At 42.8% G+C, this 21,822-nt stretch overlaps 1 protein-coding gene across 19 annotated transcripts in view; it reads left to right on the top strand.

Annotated features, from left to right (window-relative positions):
• The window catches only part of LIMA1 (LIM domain and actin binding 1), a 102,150-nt gene that overhangs the window by 17,781 nt on the left and 62,547 nt on the right, over window positions 1–21,822 (top strand). For 14 of the 19 annotated variants that reach the window (XM_085024380.1, XM_021090879.2, XM_021090876.2 and 11 more), the window contains 1 exon segment: window positions 13,942–14,083. In XM_085024380.1, coding sequence (XP_084880506.1) covers window positions 13,994–14,083 — 90 coding nt within the window. In that variant the 5' untranslated portion in view covers window positions 13,942–13,993. 19 annotated transcript variants of the gene reach the window in all.

The raw sequence follows: 21,822 nt of genomic DNA, 5'->3' as shown, positions 1-21,822 counted from the left end.
GAACATTTGGAAAGTTTCCACTTTTGAGCTATTGTCTATGATGCTATTATGAACATTCATGTGCAAGTTTATATGTGGACCTGTGTTTTCATTTCTCTTAAAGACAGAGAAATATAATTTATATATAAATATAAATTATACACAACACACACACATGTACATACCTAGGGGTGGAAGGAATTGCAGAATGGCTGGGTCATATGATAATTATATGTTTAACCTTTTGAAGAACTGCCAACTCATTTCAAAAGCAATTGGAATTCCATTTTACATTCCCATCAGCAGGCATGAGGCTTTCAGTTACTCTACATCCTCCCCGACACTTGTCAGACTGTAATTTTTTTAACCACATGCCACAGGAAGGAATATTTTACATTCTTACCCAGTTTACACAAAAACTGAAACAAAAGGATTTCATGTCGTGGCTCAGCAGTGATGAACCCGATTAGTATCCATGAGGATGCGGGTTCGATCCCTGGCCTCGCTCAGTGGGTTAAGGTTGCCTTGAGTTGTGGTGTAGGTCGCAGACGTGGCTTGGATCCCATATTGCTGTGGCTGTGGTGCAGCTAAAGTTCCCATTCGACCCTAGCCTGGGAACTTCCATATGCTGCTGGTGCAGCCCTAAAAAAAATAAAAAACTGAAACAAAAGCTTTTTAAAAGTGCCTTTACCTATACTGTGTGTATACTATGCACGCTAACATTTTATCTCATTCCATTTCCATTAATATAAACAAACAAACATGCTGGTTCTGACCCTCTAAAGTTGATTTCACAACTCATTAATTATGACCTGCAGTTAGCAAAACCCAAGGCCATTTTAACCCCTTCATTTTACACAAGAGGTAATTGAGGCCCTGAGAGATGATTTATTCAGCAGATGATACTGCTAATTAGTGGCAAATTAAATAAAGATTAGAGCCCAAGCCTGCTGGTTTCCTGCTTTAACTTTGACATTGAAATAAATTTTAGTTACCCTCATATTCAGGAGATAAAAAGGGAACTTTTCTTCAGATTCCATTGTTTTAACCTTATGTATTTTTCTCAAAGAGCATTTTTTTTTTTATTTTCCCACTGTACAGCAAGGGGGTCAGGTAATTACAGTTTTTCCCCCACTCTTTCTTCTGTTGCAACAGGAATATCTAGACATAGTTCTCTCAAAGAGCATTTTAAAACCAACAAACCAATCTAGAGAAAAAAGAATTAAAAAGAGCTCAGTTTTATTATCACGAGTCATGGGTCTGCACAATAATTTTGTGCCATCCGGGCAAGGAAGTTCTAGATGAACCTAGATGATGGGCAACAAATTTATCAGTTCAGTGACCCAGGTTCATTTTTGTACAAACATCAGTCTGCCTTTGAAGTGCAGTCATTTTCCGTTCACTGCAAAATTTGAATGAGAATATAAAATTTGAAGTGAGCAATATAAAAACATGCTGCTGTTTTTCTGTTTTTCTTGGAATATGTTTTCCAACATATAATGGGGAGAGACTTCTAACACTAGAATTACTTCAAGGTTCTTGTTTTTTTGTTTGTTTGTTTGCCTTTTTCTAGGGCTGCTTCCACGGCATATGGAGGTTCCCAGGCTAGGGGTCTAATTGGAGCTGTAGCCGCCTGGCCTACGCCAGAGCCACAGCAATGCCAGATCCGAGCTGCATCTGCGACCTACACCACAGCTCACAGCAACGCTGTATCCTTAACCCACTGAACGAGGTCAGGGATTGAACCCGCCACCTCATGGATCCTAGTCGGATTCGTTAACCACTGCGCCACAACGGGAACTCCTCAAGGTTCTTGTAAAAATATGTTTTTTTGGGCCCTACTTCAGACCCAATGGATGAGAATTGTGGGGTTGACCTGGGAGTCTTCTGTTTTTGTTTTTGTTTTTGGAGGGCTGCACCCACGGCAGGTGGAGGTGTCCAGGTAAGGGATCAAATCAGAGCTGTAACCACAGCCATAGCAATGCCAGATCCGGATACTAGTCAGATTTGTTTCTGCTGAGCCACGACGGAAACTCCTCCTCTCTTTATTTCTCATCTTAGGTCTCTTTTGGTCTCTAGAATTACTGTTTGGCTTTGTTACCTGAAGAGCTAAATCACTGTAAGAAATAGCATTTGTAAGAAAATACCTGAGTTATACCAGAAGATAGAGTTAACTAAAACAACACGTATTGATAAGGTTCAGTTTTATTCTGAATTTGATGCTAGAGGCTACCCTACTCCTTGCATTTGCAACATGTGAAAGTTCTCTGGGCCAGTGACAATGCTGGATCCTTAACTGCTAGGCCACCAGGGAACTCCTAGAGACCATTTTTTTTGGTGGCTGTAGCCACTGATTTCCCTTAATTTGGAATGATTTATTTTGGTATAAACAAACATAATCCACTGTTTTGTTTCATTTTCCTTTCCCTCAAAGTACCAGTTTATAAAAAATAGGTAAGTGCAACAAACGATTTCAGATACCTGGTAAACCTCCCTTCACTTAACAAATACTTGAGTATCTACCCTGTGCTGGGCACTGTCCTGAGGGTTAAAATACAGTGTGATCTGTGTTGGGATAATGTGAAGAATAAAAGTAAGAGGATGATACCTTTGATTTTGGCTGTTTTTTGGTTTTATTTTTGTTTTTTGTTTTTTTTGGCCACTGGATCCTTAACCCACTATACCCCGGAAACTCCTCATTTGGGCTATATTATGTTGTATATTTGTGTGTATCCATCATGCAAGGAAATTCTAGGATTGTAGGTCAAGAAGGTTAGGGCTTATGATACAGCTTTGGGAATCATTTGGTGGAAGTGACTTCTGACGACTTGAGTGTGAGTGAACATACCCAGAGAGAGAGATACTGACCCTTGAATCATGTCTAGGAACAAGGGTGAATGGAGAGAGAGAAAAAGGATTCCATGAGAAAATTATGAATGCTTTAAAAGACAGGAAAGGAAGCAGGAAAGTTCCATTTAAGAAAAAAAAACAAGGTGAGTTCCCCTCGTGGCTCAGTGGTTATCGAATCTGACTAGGAACCATGAGGTTGCAGGTTTGATCCCTGGCCTTGCGCAGCGGGTTAAAGATCCGGCATTGCCGTGAGCTGTAGTGTAGGTCACAGACGCGGCTCAGATCCCGCGTTGCTGTGGCTCTGGCGTAGGCCAGCAGCTACAGATCTGATTCAACCCCTAGCCTGGGAACCTCCATGCGCCACGGGAGCGGCCCTAGAAAAGACAAAAAGACAAAAGAAAACAGAAAAAAAAAAAAACACAAGGGAGAGTGCAGTTTCAAAAATGGGAGAAGTGGACTTCCCATCATGGCGCAGCAGATACAAATCTGACTAGGAACCATGAGGTTTCAGGTTCGATCCTCGGCCTCACTCAGTGGGTTAAGGATCTGGCATCGCCATGAGCTGTGATGTAGGTTGCAGATTTGGCTCAGATCCTGAGTTGCTCTGGCCCTGGCATAAGCCGGCGGCTGCAACTCTGATTCAACCCCTAGTCTGGGAACCTCCATATGCCAAGGGTGTGGCCCTAAAAAGGCCAAAAGACCCAAAAAACCCCCCAAAAAACAGGGAAACTAATGGAGTTCCTGTTGTGGCTCAGTGGAGAAAGAGCCCAACATAGTGTCTATGAGGATGCAGGTTCATTCTCTGGCCTCGCTCAGTGGGTTAGGGATCCATTGTTGCTGCACATTGCAACATAGGTCACAGATGCAGCTTGAATCCGGTGTTGCCTTGGCTGTGGCATAGGCCAACAGCTGCAGCTCCAATTGGACCCCTGGCCCAGGAACTTCCATATGTCTCAGGTGCAACCTGAAAGAAAGAAAAGAAAGAAAGAAGGAAGGAAGGAAGGAAACAAACAAACAAACAAACAAATGAGAGACTAATAACTCACAAGGCAACAGAGAATGATAAAACAGAGACATGGTCCTTGGATTTGATAGTAAGAGCTCTTCAGGAGAATAATTTTAGTGTGATGATGGGAGTGGAACTCAAACTCAAGTGGGCTGAGAGATGAATGGAAGATGAGGAAGTAGAAACAATGAGGACCTGGAGACAAAGGTTTGGCTCTAAAGGTGGGAGCAAGGTCAGGTGGTAGTTTGAGGTTGGTAAAGGACTTAAGAGGAAAAAAAGGTCATTTCTTTAATCCATATGTACAAATTTCAAATATGTACACACACACACACCAGAAAAGTGAGCATGTTTTTAGCACGCAAAGTCAGAGATGAAGGTAAAGTTAGGGTCTGGAGAAGATAGAAGAGTTACTATTGTGACACTTATTTTTCTCCTGACATAGGCCAGTTACGGGCAAAGATTTTATCTGAAGTTACTTTCTTTCAACTTTTATCTGTGGAATGGTCAAATTTGAATTGCTTAGGGTGAATATTTGTAAGTGCTTGGTGAAGGTTGCTCTGATTCTTTGGTGAGCATTTTCCAGAAGTGAAATTGTTTCTCAGTTAACTTTTTTCATTGCTTTCCCTGGATCTTATTGTTTTTAAGAACAAAATATCCTTAAGAGGAGATTAAAGAGAGGCAAATGTTGTTGAAGTGAATCTGTCCTAATGCAATTACCTACATCCTTGTTGACCCCTGGGAATGTGGTCGTTGTTACAAATTCTCGATTGTCTAGGATGCACGTTGCTACAGAGACCTGCCTGCAGCTCTTCCAAGAACAGCAGCAATGGTTATTCTAACATGCTACATAGTCTTGTCTGTTACCACATGCTGAATAATAATAGAGTAATGAACATTTTATGTATAGCATTTGGAATTTTTTAGTGGTTCCATTTTTTTTTCCTATCATTTGAGTTTATCTCAGAGTTTGAATAAGCTAAAATTACTGAGTAATTCACAGTTCTGAAAAATGATATTTATTTCCTGAGCAACTAGTGTTAGGATTATATAATAAACCATTCATTTTGGGGGGTACTGATAGTATTTTGGATACAATTTAAACCTTCATGCAATTTCATTTGAGACAAATGAGTTTTTTCTATTTGAAAGTAATATACTAGATACTAGGAGGGCAAGAGGCAAACCTGTCCTCTCACCACAAGAACCTTTCTGTTGAAATTCTTGTTGTGGTTCAGTGGGTTACGAACCCAACTAGTGTCCATGAGGACACTCACTCAATGGGTTGCTGTGGCGGGGGCAGTGGCATAGGCCGGCAGCTCCAGCTCTGACTGGATCCCTAGCCTGGGAACTTCCACATGCTGTAGGTGCGGCTCTAAAAAGATACAAATATTTCTGTCAAGTATGGTTTGTAAAATTATTATAGGGCAGAGGAGGTGACCTATGCTGATTGAGAAAAAGGCAAGGGCAGTTCAGAAAAGTGTTCTTTTTTTTTGGTCTTTCGTCTTTTTAGGGTCGCACTTGCGGCACATACTGGTTCCCAGGCTAGGGTCAAATTGGAGCTGTAGCCACCGGCCTACACCAAAGCCACAGCAGTGCGGGATCCGAGCCTCGACTGCCACCTATATCACAGCTCACAGCTACACCAGATCCTTAACCCACTGAGCGAGACCAGGGATCCAACCCTTCACCTCATGGTTCCTAGTCGGATTCATTAACCACTGAGCCACGACAGGAACTCCAGGAAAGTGTTCTTTGAAGAGGTAGTCTTTTTACTTGGGTCTTGAAAGATGAATAGATTGAGAAGGTATAACGTTCCAAGTGGAATGAAAAAATTTATGGTATATCAAGGGAGTAGAAACTGGCAATAGCATAATTTTAGAGATTCTGGATCTCTTTTCATGTCACAATTCTATGGAATTAGGTTTCTCACCATCAGAGAAAGAAGTTACAGATAAACAAAAGAGAGTACTAGACTTAATCTTAGGATATTAGATTGGAGTCCAAAGTATTTCTACAAATTTATAGTTAATATATGTATATGTATTATATTTATTGTATATTAAATACACACATAGATATAGAGATAAGTATAGAAATATGTGTGTGTTAATACACATACATATATTTCTCGGTCCTGTCCCCTAAGAGAGCTTAGAAGCAGTGACATCTCAGTAGCCATGAGTACACGTAGTACCCAGATCTTGGTTTCTCCAATAAAAGGAACCAGGGCTCTTGGAGGAGTGGTTAATTCCTGGGCTGAGGCAAGGCAAATACAAGTCAAATCTGGAACAGGTCTTATAGAGCTAGCCTGTGAGGAAGAGCTTTAAAAAAAAAAAAAAATTGGTGGCATGTTGAAAGGACATTGGAGCCAGACTGAAAGAGCAAAAACTGGCCAAAGGTGGAACAGTTTTAGCAATAACATAAAATAACCCAAAGAGTAAAATAAATATCCATGAGTATATACTAATATAAGTAAATAATTGAGGAGTTCCCATTGTGGCTCAACAGTAACAAATAAGACTAGTATCCATGAGGATGGGGGTTCAAGCCCTGGCCCCACCCAGTGGATTGGCAGTCTGGCACTGCCGTGAACTGCAGTGTATAGGTTGCCGATGTGTCTCAGGTCTGGTGTTGCTGTGGTTGTGGCATAGGCTGGCAGCTGCAGCTCTGATTCAACCCCTAGCCTGGAAACCTCCATATGCCATGGGTGCAGCCCTAAAAGGACAAAAAAATAAAATAAATAACATTAAAATAAAATTATTTCATAATAAAAGGTTTAAAAAAAAGCTATTAACTTCCAAAAAATATTTCAGCTGTGTGAATTTAGTCACTATTTTCTGTACAAAAATATGTCCTTAGAAATAAATGTACTTTATATTCTAAAATAACAGGTGGGAACACATTTTATTTTGTTTTTGTTTAAAATTTCCCTTTGCACCTTGAAGTTTTTTAGATTTTTTTTCTTTTAATTAACCCTGCAATCTATTTCTACAAGATAATGTTTTCTCTTAATAAGTGAGTTTGTTCTCTATTTTGAACTTACTATGTTCAAGCAACTATGCCTCTTACACCAGCAAGCATCTCAGGAGCAAAAAAAAAGAGAGAAAGAAAGCTAGGACTGAGATTAGATTTATAAGAACAGGATTTTATTAATGGCAGCTCATTTGCTTTTGTCCCAGCGTTGTTTCTGGGAGACCATTCACTTGGTTAGGTTAAGCTGTAAATGAATTTATTTGAGTTGGTTTCCCAAACAGCTACAGGCCTCACCCAAGCAATCTCTTGAGGAAGCAGTTACCTGGGGCCAAGTTTCCCAGTGAGTCATGGCCCAGCCCTTTATTACCAAGGACCTTTGTTCAGAGATCTTTATATCTAGGCTATAGCTCACCCATAAGGGTTTAGCTGTTCCACCTCAAGCTACCTGGTGTGATAGAAGAACTTTGAACTTGGAATAAGTCTGGCTCTCATACTGACTAGCTGGTGAGTTTGGGGAAATTATTGGGTGTTTATATGGCTTAATTCCCTTACTGTAAAAAGGGAGATTTTTTTTTTTTTTTTGCTTGATTTCTAAGCTTCTCTCTTGATGTAAACATCTGCCATGTGTATCTAAAACTGAAGGCATCTTCGTCTTAGCAAAGAGTTCCCCTTTGTTTGGGTCCCATTATTATTTGCTATACCACTGTCCTTCCAGACTCTAAGGCTTAAAATCTTTTTTAGTTTAAAAAATTTTTTTTCTCTACACCCTCAGCGTATAAAAATTTCCAGGCCCATCAAACCCGTGCCGCAGCGACAAGAACCACTGCAGTAACAATGTTGGATCCTCAACCTGCTGCACCACAAGAGAACTCTGAGGCTAAACATCTTAGAGTTATTTTGTTATATCTGTTTTTTTGAACATTTTCCCAAAGCTGTCAAACAATCCAGAAGTTCTTCCTTCACAGTTGAAGCTTGAGTTTTAGAGTCTAAACACTGGATTCTGCCAGGGCCATATGGTAGTTATATGACCTTAGGCAAATTATTCAACCTCAGTAAATCCGTTTTTTTTTTTTTTTTTAAATGGGAATAGTCTATTGCCAGGATTGCTGTAAAGATTAGAGTTAGTAAGTATCCGATGCGTGAGAGCTGCTATTATTTGTATGTAACGATTCAGTGGATTGGATCTTAAAGTCCACTGGGCCTCTGGAAAAAAATATTCAAGGATAGTGTAGCCCAGCCTGATTATGTTTTTCTAAAAGAGTTTTTCGAGTTCTCGTCGTGGCTCAGTGGTTAAGGAATCCGACTAGGAACCATGAGGTTTCAGGTTCGATTCCTGGCCTTGCTGAGTGGATTAAGGATCTGGTGTTGCCGTGAGCTGTGGTGTAGGTCGCGGACGTGGCTCAGATCCCGCGTTGCTGTGGCTCCAGTGTAGGCTGATGGGTACAGCTCCGATTAGACCCCTAGCCTGGGAGCCTCCATATGTCGTGGGTGTGGCCCTAAAAAGCACACACAAAAAAAGTGATTCTCATCTGAGACAGAGTGAGTGAGTTGGGAGAGATATCACACATTTAATGCAAGCCCATAAAGCTGAGATATTCACAATGGAGAGTGTTTCATGCAGGCCCAAGGCAGCTCTGAGTTTCTCTGAAAGAATGATTATCATCTCTGATGGTAACCACCCTGGGCAGATACTTGCCACTACGCTCTTCCTGAAAGATAATTTGTGTGAATTTACAGGCAGGTGGGTTCAGAGATTTTGCTGCCTGATTTTCTGCCTTAGCTAAAGGTCATGGTCTTAATCATTATTCCTACTCGTAGTGGAAAGAAAATTGACTTTGGAATCAAGGAGAATATGGATTTGAATTCCAGCTCTGCTGTTTTATAGCTAAGTGAGCATTGTAAAGTTATTTAATATCTCTGAACCTCAGTTTCTTTATCATAAATATGAGATAATAAAACCAATCTTTTAAAGTGGTCATGAGGGAGTTCCTGTGTGGCTCAGTGGGTTAAGGATCTGACCTTGTCACTGCTGTGGTTCAGATCGCTGATGTGGGTCTAATCCCTGGCCCAGGAACTTCTGCGTGTGGTGGGTGTGGCCAGAAAGTTAAATAAGTAAATAAAGTGATTGTGAGGATTGAGATGTGTGCTTTGCATAAGTAGATGTTTTTAAATGTTCATTTCTTGGAGTGCCCACTGTAGTACAGTGGGTTAAATATCTGACTACAGGCTTGATCCCTGGCCTGGCACAGTAAATTAAAGGATCCGGTGTTGCTGTAGCACTGTGGCACAGCTCCCAGCTGCAGCTCAGATTCAGTCCCCTGGCCTGGGAAGTTCCATATGCCATGGATGTGGCCATTAAAAAAAAAGTTGATTTCTTTCCCTGAGTCTGATTTTTAACCTTTAGCTTCTTGTTGTGTATCACTAGGATTTTTCTTGCTGATGTGTATCTCAACATGTGCAAACCAAAGCTTATTCCTTCTCTTCTTCCTCTGTTTATTCTCTGTTAATGGCATCAACAACCTTCTGATCATTCAAGTTTATTGATGCCAGCTTTTCTTCCTCTCTCACCCTAGAATAATACCCTAAATATTATTCTGGAGTTCCCGTTGTGGTGAAGTGGGAAGGAATCCGACTAGAATCTATTAGGATACAGGTTCAATCCCCGACTCACTCAGTGTGTCAGGAATCCTGCATTGCCATAAGCTGTGATGTAGGTCGTGGATGTGGCTCATATCTGGCGTTGCTGTGACTGTGGTGTAGGCTGGCAGCTGCAGCTCCAATTTGACCCCTAGCCTGGGAACTTCCATGTGCCAAGGGTACAGCTCTAAAAAGACAAAAAAAAAAGTAAAATTATTCTATGAACTCTAAATACTTTTTTTTTAGTCTGCTTGTAATCTGAGTATTTAGTTCTTTTTAGAAAGTGAAGGACCAATAATAACTTATAAACTTAGGGCTCTTTTTTTTTCCTTTTTGCCATTTCTTGGGCCACTACCGCAGCATATGGAGGTTCCCAGGCTAGGGGTTGAATCGGAGCTGTAGCCGCTGGCCTACACCAGAGCCAGCAACATGGGATCCGAGCCGCATCTGCAACCTACACCACAGCTCACAGCAACGCCGGATCCTTAACCCACTGAGCGAGGCCAGGGATCGAACCCTCAACCTCATGGTTCCTAGTCGGATTCGTTAACCACTGAGCCACGACGGGAACTCCCTTCCCACCTTTCCATTCCTATCTAATTTAAAACTTGATTACCTGTCACTTGTATAGTTTAGGATCTTCTTAACTAGTAGTTTAGATTACAGTCTCTTCCTCTCTTATCAAATTACACACTGCTGCAGAATGAGCTTTTAAAACATGGCTCTTATTAAGTTACTTGCTTTTTCAGAAAACTCCCGGTGTTCTACCATTGAGGCTGTGGGTAATCCACCACAGATCTCTTTTTTACCAATGTGGATATGGAGACTCAGGGAATTTTTTTTTCTTTGCCATAAAGGTCACGCCTGTGGTAGGGAGTAACTAGACCTCACCACTGTTCACTCACAGGCTGGTTCTTTCCACTGTTGGAATATGGCCCAAACTTCTTAACATGGTTTTCAAAGATCTTCCCAGTCTGTCCTCATTCTGTCTTTCCTTGCTTTATCTTCAGCTTTTCTTGCACATGGAGCCTAACTCCACTGAAGTATCTTTTGCTGTTTTAGCTCCCTGGCCGTGTACTGCCATCCCCCTATCTGAGATGCACTTCCCTCCTCCTGCCCTCACATGTTGAAATTCTGTGAGTTCTGGAGTTCCCGTCGTGGTGCAGTGGTTAACGAATCCGACTAGGAACCATGAGGTTGCGGGTTCGGTCCCTGCCCTTGCTCAGTGGGTTAACGATCCGGCGTTGCCGTGAGCTGTGGTGTAGGTTGCAGATGCGGCTCGGATCCCGCATTGCTGTGGCTCTGGCGTAGGCCTGTGGCTACAGCTCCGATTCGACCCCTAGCCTGGGAACCTCAATATGCCGCGGGAGCGGCCGAAGAAATGGCAAAAAGACAAAAAAAAAAAAAAAAAAAAAAAATAGAAAGAAAGAAAGAAAGAAATGCTGTGAGTTCTGTAAGTCCAAAGTCAATCCAGTGATCTTCCCTTCTCTCCCACCAGAAAATCAAGTCCTGTCTTCCTAGACCATGCATTGCCTCTAACCACATTCTGCCTGTGCTATAATTATTTGTGTGTGTTAGCAAGCCCAATGGATTATGGACACTGGGCCAGGCCCTATCAGAATAAATAAGGGGGAAAAGACCCTGACATAGAATAAGTAAGCAATAAATGTTAGTTTTTTATATTATCTCTTCTCCTTGTAGGACGTAGTTACTCAGTAACCTGGTACCAGCGTCTATCAAAAGTCATGTACTGATTCTCACCTTTATCTGTTTCACAGGATGCTAATCTGCCAAGAAATAACAGTATATGTCTCTGAAAACATGTCGTCAGGGTGTGAGGCACCTCATTCCTTGAGTATCAAGTGTGCTGAGCCTAGCTTTATACCAAGATAGATGTTCTGACTTCCCTTGGCTTTCTGGCCGAGGATAATCAAAACCAGGGAATTAGACTTGGAAATTAAAATCCTCATTCTTCGTCACACTCAGGCCCTCAAATAATGAATGCTTTTCCTTTTTTAATGAACAAATATGAGAACATGTTTTTGGTTTGTTTTGTTTTAATCTGGAGTTGATCCCTTTTGAACTGAAAATATTTATACCTCTACTTACATTAGAAGCATAATTGTACCAAATAATGTCTTGAAGTGCTGATTGATATTTCTTAGATTTGGCTCAAATAGTGATTATTGTGGTTTTGCGTAGTTACTTTTAGCTGAATAAACAGCTGTGTCTTTTTCTCGTTAGAGAAAAGGCTGACAATGTTTTGTGGGTCTGTCAGTTACAAACTGGAAAGCGTTTACACAAATATGTTATTTGATACATTCAGCTTTATTTCAAAGAATACTTGTAGAATTAAGATTATTTTATCCAGGGAGAAGAGATAATATAAAAAACTAACATTTATTGCTTACTTATTCTATGTCAGGGTCTTTTTCCCCTTATTTATTCTTCATAAAGAATACTGTAAAGTAAATATGATTTTTTTTTTAGCTGCCAACAAACATGGCACATGGAAGTTCCCAGGCCGGGGATCGAACCCATGCCATAGTTGCGGCCTGTGCAACAGCTGAGGCAACGCCAGATCCTTAACTCACTGCACCACATGGGAATTTCCTAGTACTGTTATCATGGATGAGAAATCTAGGTTTTAGGGAAGGACACACAGCTGTAAGTGATGGGGCCAACACTCCCATTTAGATGCGTGTGTCTCACACCAGAGCTCCTCACTGCAAGAGAGTTCTATGTTGCCTTCCAACACAGGGATTTAAACAAACAAATAAAGGAAAACAACAACACTAGCATTGTTTTCAGACAAGGCGTTAGTGGGGAAAATAAATTCTAATGTGGAAAAGTAGTGTAATCTTTTGGGGTTGCTTATCACTTACTTTTTTTTTTTTTGGTCTTTTGTCTTTTTAGGGCTGTACCCATGGCATATGGAGATTCCCAGGCTAGGGGTCTAATCGGAACTATAGCCACTGGCCTACGCAACAGCCGCAGCCATGCCAGATCCGAGCTGCGTCTGCGACCTACGCCACAGCTCAAGGCAATGCTGGATCCTTAACCCACTGATCGGGGCCGTGGATCGAACCCACATCCTTATGGATGCTATTTGGTTCGTTAACCACTGATGGGAACTACGCTTATCACTTACTTTGCATCACAGGACTTTTAGTGAGACATGGCAGCCCAGGCTTCTGGGCTAGTAAGCACACTCTATGTTCTACTGTTGTCAAGGCTGTTGGAAGCAGTACCTGATAAAGCGTGCATTCTATCAGATCAGTTCTGCTCTGCAGTTGTCAAGAGAGCTGCAAGTAGTACTTTCATCTATGTTGTTCACTCTTCAAATAAGGAAATTACTGACTCATTTCTAATCTCACCTCTATTGGACAAAGGTCGGAATTCTTTTGATAATTACTGAGGTAAAAACCAAATAATCCAGTTAATGAGTAAGGTCTAGGTGATGTCAAGGGCATGGCCTTATGTATTCTTTGACTTGAAGCCAATACTAATATATTGGTTTTATGTTTGTTTGTTTGTTTGTTTGTTTTTGCTTTTTAGGGCTGCACTTGTGGTTCATGGAGGTTCCTAGGCCAGGGGTCCAATAGGAGCTATAGCTGCTGGCCTACGCCACAGCCATAGCAATGCGGGATCCAAGCCATGTCTGCTACCCACACCACAGCTCATGGCAACACTGGATCCTTAACCCACTGATCGAGGCCAGGGATTGAACCCGCAACCTCATGGTTCCTAGTTGGATGTGTTTCTGCTGTGCTTTGATGGGAACTCCCACTAATATATTGTTCTTAAAATGTTCTTAGTACTACTATAATATGCCTTATATTATGTATGTATTATCTCCTTAAACCTACATCAAAACCCCTGTGGTTTTTATTATCCTCATTTTTCAGAGAAGAAACTGAAACTGGAAAGACTATGTAATTTGTTCAAGATTACAAAATTATGGTTTCATTTGAAATCTCTTTAACCTTAAGGCTCTTGCTCTTTGTATCATACCATGTTGTATCTGCAGCTCTCTCCCCAATCTCAAGGGGTCCGTGCTACAGAGTGTGGGGAGAGAGGGCAGCCAAAAGAAACTTGGATGTGGGTAGAACCTAATTTGGACCTGCCTCTACAGAGATGCCAGTTGTACTTCCCTTGGGATGTAACTCAGACACTCCACATGTGACTTTGGAACAGGCTTAAGTTCAGGGAAAGGCCGATCGCTGTTTGCACAGTGGGGTCAGTCATAAAAACATTGGAAACTGAAAGGGACCTTAGAGATCATCAGATCTAACCTTCTCGTTTTACAGGAAACTACAACCCAAATTCAATCATCTGACCGAAGTTAACAGTTTTTGAGAGAACCGGTAGAGGAGTATGGTCTGCTGGTCGACAGCTCTCTTGCTCGCTCACTTACGCCACATCGCTGCCAATCCTTGGATGCTGGGGAATCCTCCTCTGTGTCTAATATTCTGACTTTTTTTTTGATCGCATAGGTATTTCAGTACCTGTAGACAAGATGGAATCAACTCCGTTTAACAGACAGCAATGGACTTCTCTGTCATTGAGGGTTACGGCCAAAGAACTTTCTCTTGTCAACAAGAACAAATCATCAGCTATTGTGGAAATATTCTCCAAGTAAGTGCTGATCCTGGTCCAAAAGGACCATCTGTCTCGAGCAAACATTACCACCTGTCAGGGAGCTCTGTAAAGGAAGTACGTGGTGTAAAATGGCTTTTTTTTTGAGTACCTTCTGGTACTGCATCAAGCAAGACACTGTGGAGAAGGAAGATGATACTCAGGAGACACATTCTCTGTACTTGAATTTTTGTTCCAGTGGGGGGAAAACTTATAAACACAAAAGATAACTATAAAATATGCAATTATTAAGCAAAATGGCAGCAAGTCCAAAATGAATAGGAGTATGGACTAGATACAGAGTAAGAGAGAGAGAGAAACTATCATGGGGAAATCTAGTCAGGAAGGCTTTCTGGTTGGATGAAATTTTGAGGCAAGTTTTTAGTTGAAGGGAGTGTTAGGTGCCCTCTATACCTGCATTGTCCAATAGGTTAGCCACTACTTATGTGGCTATTTAAATTTAAATTAACTAAAAAACATTAGTAATTCAGTGCATTCGCAGCGCTACCCACATTTCAAGTGTCCAGTGGCTACAGGTAGTTGGTGGCTACCTTATTGGACATCACAGAAACATTTCACCACTGCTGTAAAGTTCTGTTGAACAGTGCAAATCAAACTGTGTAGGCAAACCATGGCCCACTGGCTGCCTATTTTAGTAAATGAGAGTTTATTGGAACACAGCCATGTCCATTTGTTTATTGCTTTCATGCTACACCAGCCATAGTTGCAGAGTTGCAACAGAGACCATATGGCCTTCACAGTCAAATATTTACTCTCTGGTTTCTTTAAGAAGAAGTTTGCTGGTGGAGTTCTGGATGTGGAGCAATGGGATTGGCAGCATCTTAGGAGCGCTCACTTATGCCACATCGCTGCCAATCCTTGGATGCTGGGGAATCCTCCTCTGTGTCTAATATTCTGACAGGCCAGGTTCAATTCCTGGCCTGGCACAGTGGCTTAAGGATCCGGCATTGTTGCACTTTCGGCTTAGATTGTGAATGCAGCTAGGATCTGATCCTTGGCCCAGGAATACCACATGCCATGGAGTGGCCAGAAAAGGAAAAAAGAAGAAGAAAAAGTTTGTTGACCCCCAGCTCTGGACCATGAGTTTTTCGATGTGAGGGTTCCTTTCCTACTTATTTTATTTCTCTAGCATGGAGCGTGGTGATTGGAATGTTGTAAACACTCAACAAATGTTGAAGGAATGATATAAGTAAATAATATGCCAGAGATAGTAAGTATATTAACATCATTCAAATAGAGATGCCATAGAGCTTAAGACACTACTAGAGAGCTTACTTCTCTCACAGAGTTTGTTAATTGATAGGAATCTACGATACATTTAAGAGAAGATGATGAAGATGTGAAGAAAGTGATTCTGGGAGCTATATTTAGAATACAGCTAAATGTCAGTAGGAAGTTTCTATAATCTACAGTGTCACCTTTTCTTCAATGACAAATCCATCAACCACCTGCTCTGTGGAAGACACTGCCCTTCCAAACTACTGACCTTGGTATCACTTAAGGTGGAATGAAGGTGGGGTGAGATTGCACAAATAGCCGTTTTACCTTCTATATTATGCATTTTATATTGCTGTAATTTTATGTGAAACATATGTTATTTTTACCAAAATCAATAATAGTATTTTAGAAAAGAGGGGTCAAGATCTGGAAAGCTGTTAAGACTTGATTCCTGGAATTCCCAGGTGGCCTAATTGATTAATGATCTGGCCCTTGTTGCTGCTTTGGCAGAAGTTTGATCAGGAACTTCTGTATGCTGCAGGCACAACCAACCAAGTGAACAGACAGACAAATAGTAAATAACTGAAAAAAAAGAAAGACTTAATTCCGGATCTCAGGGAATATAAGAATATAGTTTAGTATGGTTTATATTTAGAGGAAGTCCCCAAACTTCCTTCATCTCAAGAAACATGAGGTACCTGTTACCAATATAGTGTTCCACTTATGGCTGCATTGAAAACAATAAAAATCTCCAGAATTCAGTGGCTTGGAAGTTCCCATTGTGACGCAGTGGAAACGAATCTGACTAATATCCATGAGGATGCAGGTTCGATCCCTCGCCTTGCTCGGTGGGTGGGGTATCCAGCGTTGCTGTGAGCTGTGATGTAGGTCACAGACATGGCTTAGATCCTAAGTCGCTGTGATGTAGGCCAGTAGCTGTGGCTGCTGATTCGACCCCTAGCCTGGGAATTTCCATGTGCTGCTGGCACAGCCCTAAAAAACAAAACAAAACAAAACAAAACAAAAAAAGGAATTCAGTGGCTTGAAATAATGAGAACATTTATTTTGCTGTGACTCTCCAACTTGGGCAGGGCTTGCCTCTGCTCCGCTCACCATCCTTGTTGTCTCAGAACTGGAGGCCATAGTCATTTAGAGGCTTACGCTCTCACAAGTCAGGTGGCTGATGCTGGCAGTCATCTGGGATCTCAGCTGTGGCCATGAGCAGAACACCTTCACATGGCTTTTCCATGTGGCTGCTTGGCTTGCTTGGCTGGGTTCCAAGAGCAAGTCCAGAGAGAGAGGGAGGGAAGAAGGGAACAAAGAAGGAAGGGAGTCAGGGCCAGGAGTTGTGTAGCGTTTTAAGGCCAACCTCAGATGTTACACGGGATCATTTTTGCCATATTCTCTTCATTAGAAGTGAATCACTTAAGGCTGGCTTATATTCAGAGGGAGGGGGATTTGACTCTACCTTTTGGTGGGAATGTCAAAATGTCAGAGATTTGGGGGGACATGTTTTTAAACCATCCTGTATGGCTTCTCAGACTCCTCCCTTAAAAATCCTGATTCGACGTGTCCAGGATGCGGCCCAGAAGTTTGTGTTGTTAACAAGTATCTCAGTGATTTTTACCTTCAGGGAAGGTAGTAGTAGTGAAAGAGATGGACTTAAAAACTCAAAGCCAGAGTTCCCGTTGTGGTGCAGCGGAAACGAATCCAACTAGGAACCATGAGGTTGCAGGTTCGATCCCTGGCCTCGCTCAGTGGGTTGAGGATCCGGCATTTCCATGAGCTGTGGTGTGGATCACAGACACAGCTCGGATCTGGCGTTGCTGTGGCTGTGGTGTAGGGCGGCAGCTGCAGCTCTGATTAGACCCCTAGCCTGGGAACCTCCATATGCTGCGGATGCAGCCCTAAAAAGGACAAAAGACAAAAGACAAAAACAAAACAAAACAAACAAACAAAAAACCCTCAAAGCCATGAAGTTGAACACAAAGCAGAACAAATAAGGTTTATGATAGGAGGTTCAAGTAAAGGGTTGTGGAAGCTGAACATGAATAAAGGGACTAAGAAAGCAAGCAGTCAGCCATGGAGAAATACAGAAGGGTGAAGGGACTGGTACAGTTCAGTTAGGCCAGATGATGGAAGGCCTCAAGTGCCATGCCAAGTTTAGGATTAGATAAACAACAGAAAGAATCGAAGGTTTTTGTGATCAGGCTTGTATTTAGAAAGATGCTTCTGGCAACAATGTAAAAGGTATATTGGGAAGGTGAGAGCTTGATAGCATGGAGACAAATTGTGAGGCTCCCTTGAGAACCCAGTGAAAGCTGTTGAGGGTGGGGGGCAGCAGGAGAGGAAAGAAAGGGAAGGATTTGAGACAGTGTTGAGATGTGATTAATGGGACTTGGAAATTTCTCTCCCTTGTTCTGCAGAGAAACTTCACTTTCTTACCCTCTTCACCCTCCCTAGCCCAACTTCTCTTTCACTGAACTTGATTTTCCCTTGACATTCATTCTGTCTCTGAGGAGTACCTGCTCTCTTAACACATGCTTTGGAGTTCCCATTGCGGTGCATTGGAAACAAATCTGACCAGCATCCATTAGGACGCAAGTTTGATCCCTGGTCTCGCTCAGTGGGTTAAGGATCCAGTGTTGCCATGAACTGTGGTGTAGATAGTAGACGTGGTTCAGATCCCGAGTTGCAGTGGCTGTGGTATAGGCTGGTGGCTACATTTCCAATTCAACCCCTAGCCTGGGAATCTCCATATGCTTCAGGAGTGGCCCTAAAGACCAAAAAAAAGATTTGTTTAGGAGTTCCTGTCGTGGCGCAGTGGTTAACGAATCCAACTAGGAACCATGAGGTTTCAGGTTCGATCCTTGGCCTTGCTCAGTGGGTTAAGGATCCGGTGTTGCTATAAGCTGAGGTGCAGGTTGCAAACACGGCTCGGATCCCAAGTTGCTGTGGCTCTGGCGTAGGCCAGTGGCTACAGCTCTGATTTGACCCCTAGCCTGGGAACCTCCATATGCTGCAGGTGCAGCCCTAGAAAAGGCAAAAAGACCAAAAAAAAAAAAAAAACAACAACAACAACAAAAAAACCCCACATGCTTCGCTTCCCTGAAATATCGTGGGGCCACTCCCCCCACGATATTTTGGGGTTGCCAGGTTGCCACTCCCCTGGTCTCCATTTCTGTTTCCCATCCATTGTTTTTGTTTGTTTGTTTTGCCGTGTTCTGAAGTTGTAAACCTGTGGTTTGTGTCTAACGACATTCTACTTGTCATATCCTCCCTGTCTTTGCAGAGGCGTGCCAAGCTCCTTGCCTTTCCTGGGGACTGCTGGCTGCCAACTTTGTATTCTTCTCCATGTTTCTCAGTGGGGGTGCTTTGGACCTTTTGGATTAGGCAGATCTTCCTTGTGTAGGATGTTCCTCATTTGCCTTCCTCCAAAAAAACTTGTAGCACCCCGGTGAAATTGTGACAACAACAACAAAAATCGGGGATGAAGTGTGGAAGGGAGAAAGCCCAACAAGATCCCCACACAATTCCTAATTTCCCTTGGGGCAGGAAGTATCCCCAGTGTGGAATCACTGGCCCATGGCCACTCTGATACTTCATACTCATCATTTCTTTTTTTTTTTTTTTTGTCTTTTTGTCTTTTCTAGGGCCTCACCCACGGCATATGGAGGTTCCCAGGCTAGGGGCCGAATGGAAGCTGTAGCCTCCGGCCTATACCACAGCCACAGCAACGCGGAATCCGAGCTGCGACTGTGACCTGCACCACAGCTCACAGCAACACTGGATCCTTAACCCACTGAGCAAGGCCAGGGATAGAACCCACAACCTCATGGTTCCTAGTCGGATTCATTAACCACTACGCCATGACGGGAACTCAGACTCATCATATCTTGATCTTCCCTACTTCTTCTGCCTGGACATTGTCTGCCACGCCCCTGTATCTAGTCTCAACCTTGTCATCCCCCAGAAGGCATCTCTGAAATGTGCATTTGGAAAACCTGCTCTCTGATGAGCTTCCTGTTCTTCCACTTGTTCCGCTTTCTTATTCTCCCTGACCCTGCTCTTTGGCCAACCCGGGACTCCCTGGCCATGGATGACAGTCCCTTTCCTGGCCTCACTTCCTTCCCTGCCTAACTCAGTCAGTCACTTCAGTGAAACTCTTACCTCTTCCTCAGTTCCCATCCCACTCCTTTATTCTGTCATTGTCCATTCCAGCCTGTTCTCAGGATAGAGCCTTTGGGTCCAGAGGTAGCATTGATGAAAGGAAGTTGGAAATAGCTGCTCATTTTAGGGGCTTCTTAAGCTTTTTAAGTTTTTTTTTTTTTTTTGGCCATGCCTGCAGCATGCAGAAATTCCTGGGCCAGGGATCGAATGCACGCCACAGCAGTGACAACGCTTCGTCCTTAATTCCAAGGGCTTCTTAATCTTGTGGAGAGAAAGCACAGAGACCTTAGAGGCCACCTTCTTATAGCATAGTATGGTGACTGTCTTTTCTCCATGAAGATTATCAGGGCAAATGGCAATTATGCAAAACTGTAAATCCAGAATCCGTTACTCAGAATCAGTGTGCCAGGTACTCTGTTAGACTCTTGATGGAAATAGATACTATTCTTTTTTTTTTTTTTTTTGTCTGTTTAGGGCCACATGGAGGTTCCTAGACTAGGGGTCCAATGGGAACTATCACCACTGGCCTACACCACAGCTCACAGCAATGCCAGATCTGAGCCACGTCTGAGACCTACGCCACAGCTCACAGCAACACTGGATCCTTAACCCACTGAGCAAGGCCAGGGATCGAACCTGCGTCCTCATGGACGCTAGTCAGATTCATTTTCGCTGAGTCACGATGAGAACTCCAATAGATACTATTCTAATCCTAATAAAAACCACATGAGGGATGGATGTTATCCCTGTTTAGAATTGAGAACACTGAGGGACAGAGAGTAACCTACCCGAGTTAATATTTTGATTTGTTTCTGTCCAGTGTTTTTCTTCTGATGCATATATCCTATTATCAAACTAGTTTAGAAGGATGAATAGAATTTTATTTGGTAAGCTGGGAGGATGCTGGTGACATTGCAGAGGAAGGGGAGAGATAGGAGATAAGGCATAGAAATGGGACAGGGCCTGATATGCACTTAAGATGGTGAAAACGAGAGAATCAGCCTGAGTTCTTCTCCAGGTTTTGTACTCTGGAGACATATTGCTGATTCTGCTTTGAGGATTCACTCACAGGAGGTTCCCAAGCAGATTGCAAGACTGTTTTCCACAAAGCATATATATATGTTTTTTTGTTTGTTTGTTTGTTTGTTTTTTGTATTTTCTAGGGCCGCACCCTCAGCATATGGAGGTTCCCAGGCTAGGGGTCCAATCGGAGCTATAGCTGCCAGCCTTTGCCAGGGCCACAGCAATGCGGGATCTGAGCCACGTCTGAGACCTACACCACAGCTCATGGCAGCGCTGGATCCTTAACCCACTGAGCAAGGCCAGGGATCGAACCTGCAACCTCATGGTTCCTTGTTGGATTTGTTAACGGGAACTCCCCACAAAGCATATATTAACTTCTACTTATAACACCTACTGATCTGATTTTCTCTTATTTTGAAACACTCTCTATTATGGGGTTTGGAATTAGTAAATCCTATACAATCCTAATTAAGAGTATGTAGGGAGTTCCCATTGTGGCTCAGCAGGTTAAGAACCCAGCATACTGTCCATGTTCGCATAGATGTGGGTTCGATCCCTGACGTTGTTCAGTGGGTTAAGGATCCTGTGTTGCCGCAAGCTGCAGCATGGGTCTCAGATGTGGCTCGGCTACGACATAGGCCTGCAGCTGATTCGATCCCTAGCCTCGAACTTCCATATACGGCAGGTACAGCTGTAAAAAGAAAAAAGAAGAAAACAGAGACTGTAGGAAGCCTTGGGAGATTTGTGGTCAGAAACTAATATAAAAATGGTATTTGGGGAGTTCCTTTTGTGGCTCAGTGGTTAACAAACCCGACTAGGATCCATGAGAATGCAGGTTCAATCCCTGGCCTCGCTCAGTGGGTTAAAGATTTGGCGTTGCGGAGTTCCCGTCGTGGCGCAGTGGTTAATGAATCTGACTAGGAACTATGAGGTTGCAGGTTCGATCCCTGCCCTTGCTCGGTGGGTTAACGATTCCAGCGTTGCCATGAGCTGTGTTGTAGGTCACAGACGCGGCTCGGATCCTGCGTCGCTATGTCTCTGGCGTAGGCTGGCAGCTACAGCTCCGATTGGACCCCTAGCCTGGGAACCTCCATATGCCACAGGAGCGGCCCAAGAAATGGCAAAAAGACAAAAAAAAAAAAAAAAAAGATCTGGCGTTGCCATGAGCTATGGTGCTGGTCACAGATGCGGCTCAGATCCTGCATTGTTGTGACTGTGGTGTAGGCTGGCAGCTGCAGCTTCGATTGGACCCCTAGCCTGGGAACTTCCATATGCTGCTGGTGCGGCCCTAAAGAGCAAAAATCTAA

Source organism: Sus scrofa, chromosome 5, assembly GCF_054392235.1.
Source record: "Sus scrofa isolate SSC_HxYL_T2T_F1_AM1 chromosome 5, Sscrofa_HxYL_maternal_Yorkshire_Landrace_v2.0, whole genome shotgun sequence".
NCBI lineage: Eukaryota > Metazoa > Chordata > Mammalia > Artiodactyla > Suidae > Sus > Sus scrofa.
The sequence above is the reverse complement of the archived record's forward strand: the minus strand, read 5'-3'. Positions and strand labels throughout refer to the sequence as shown.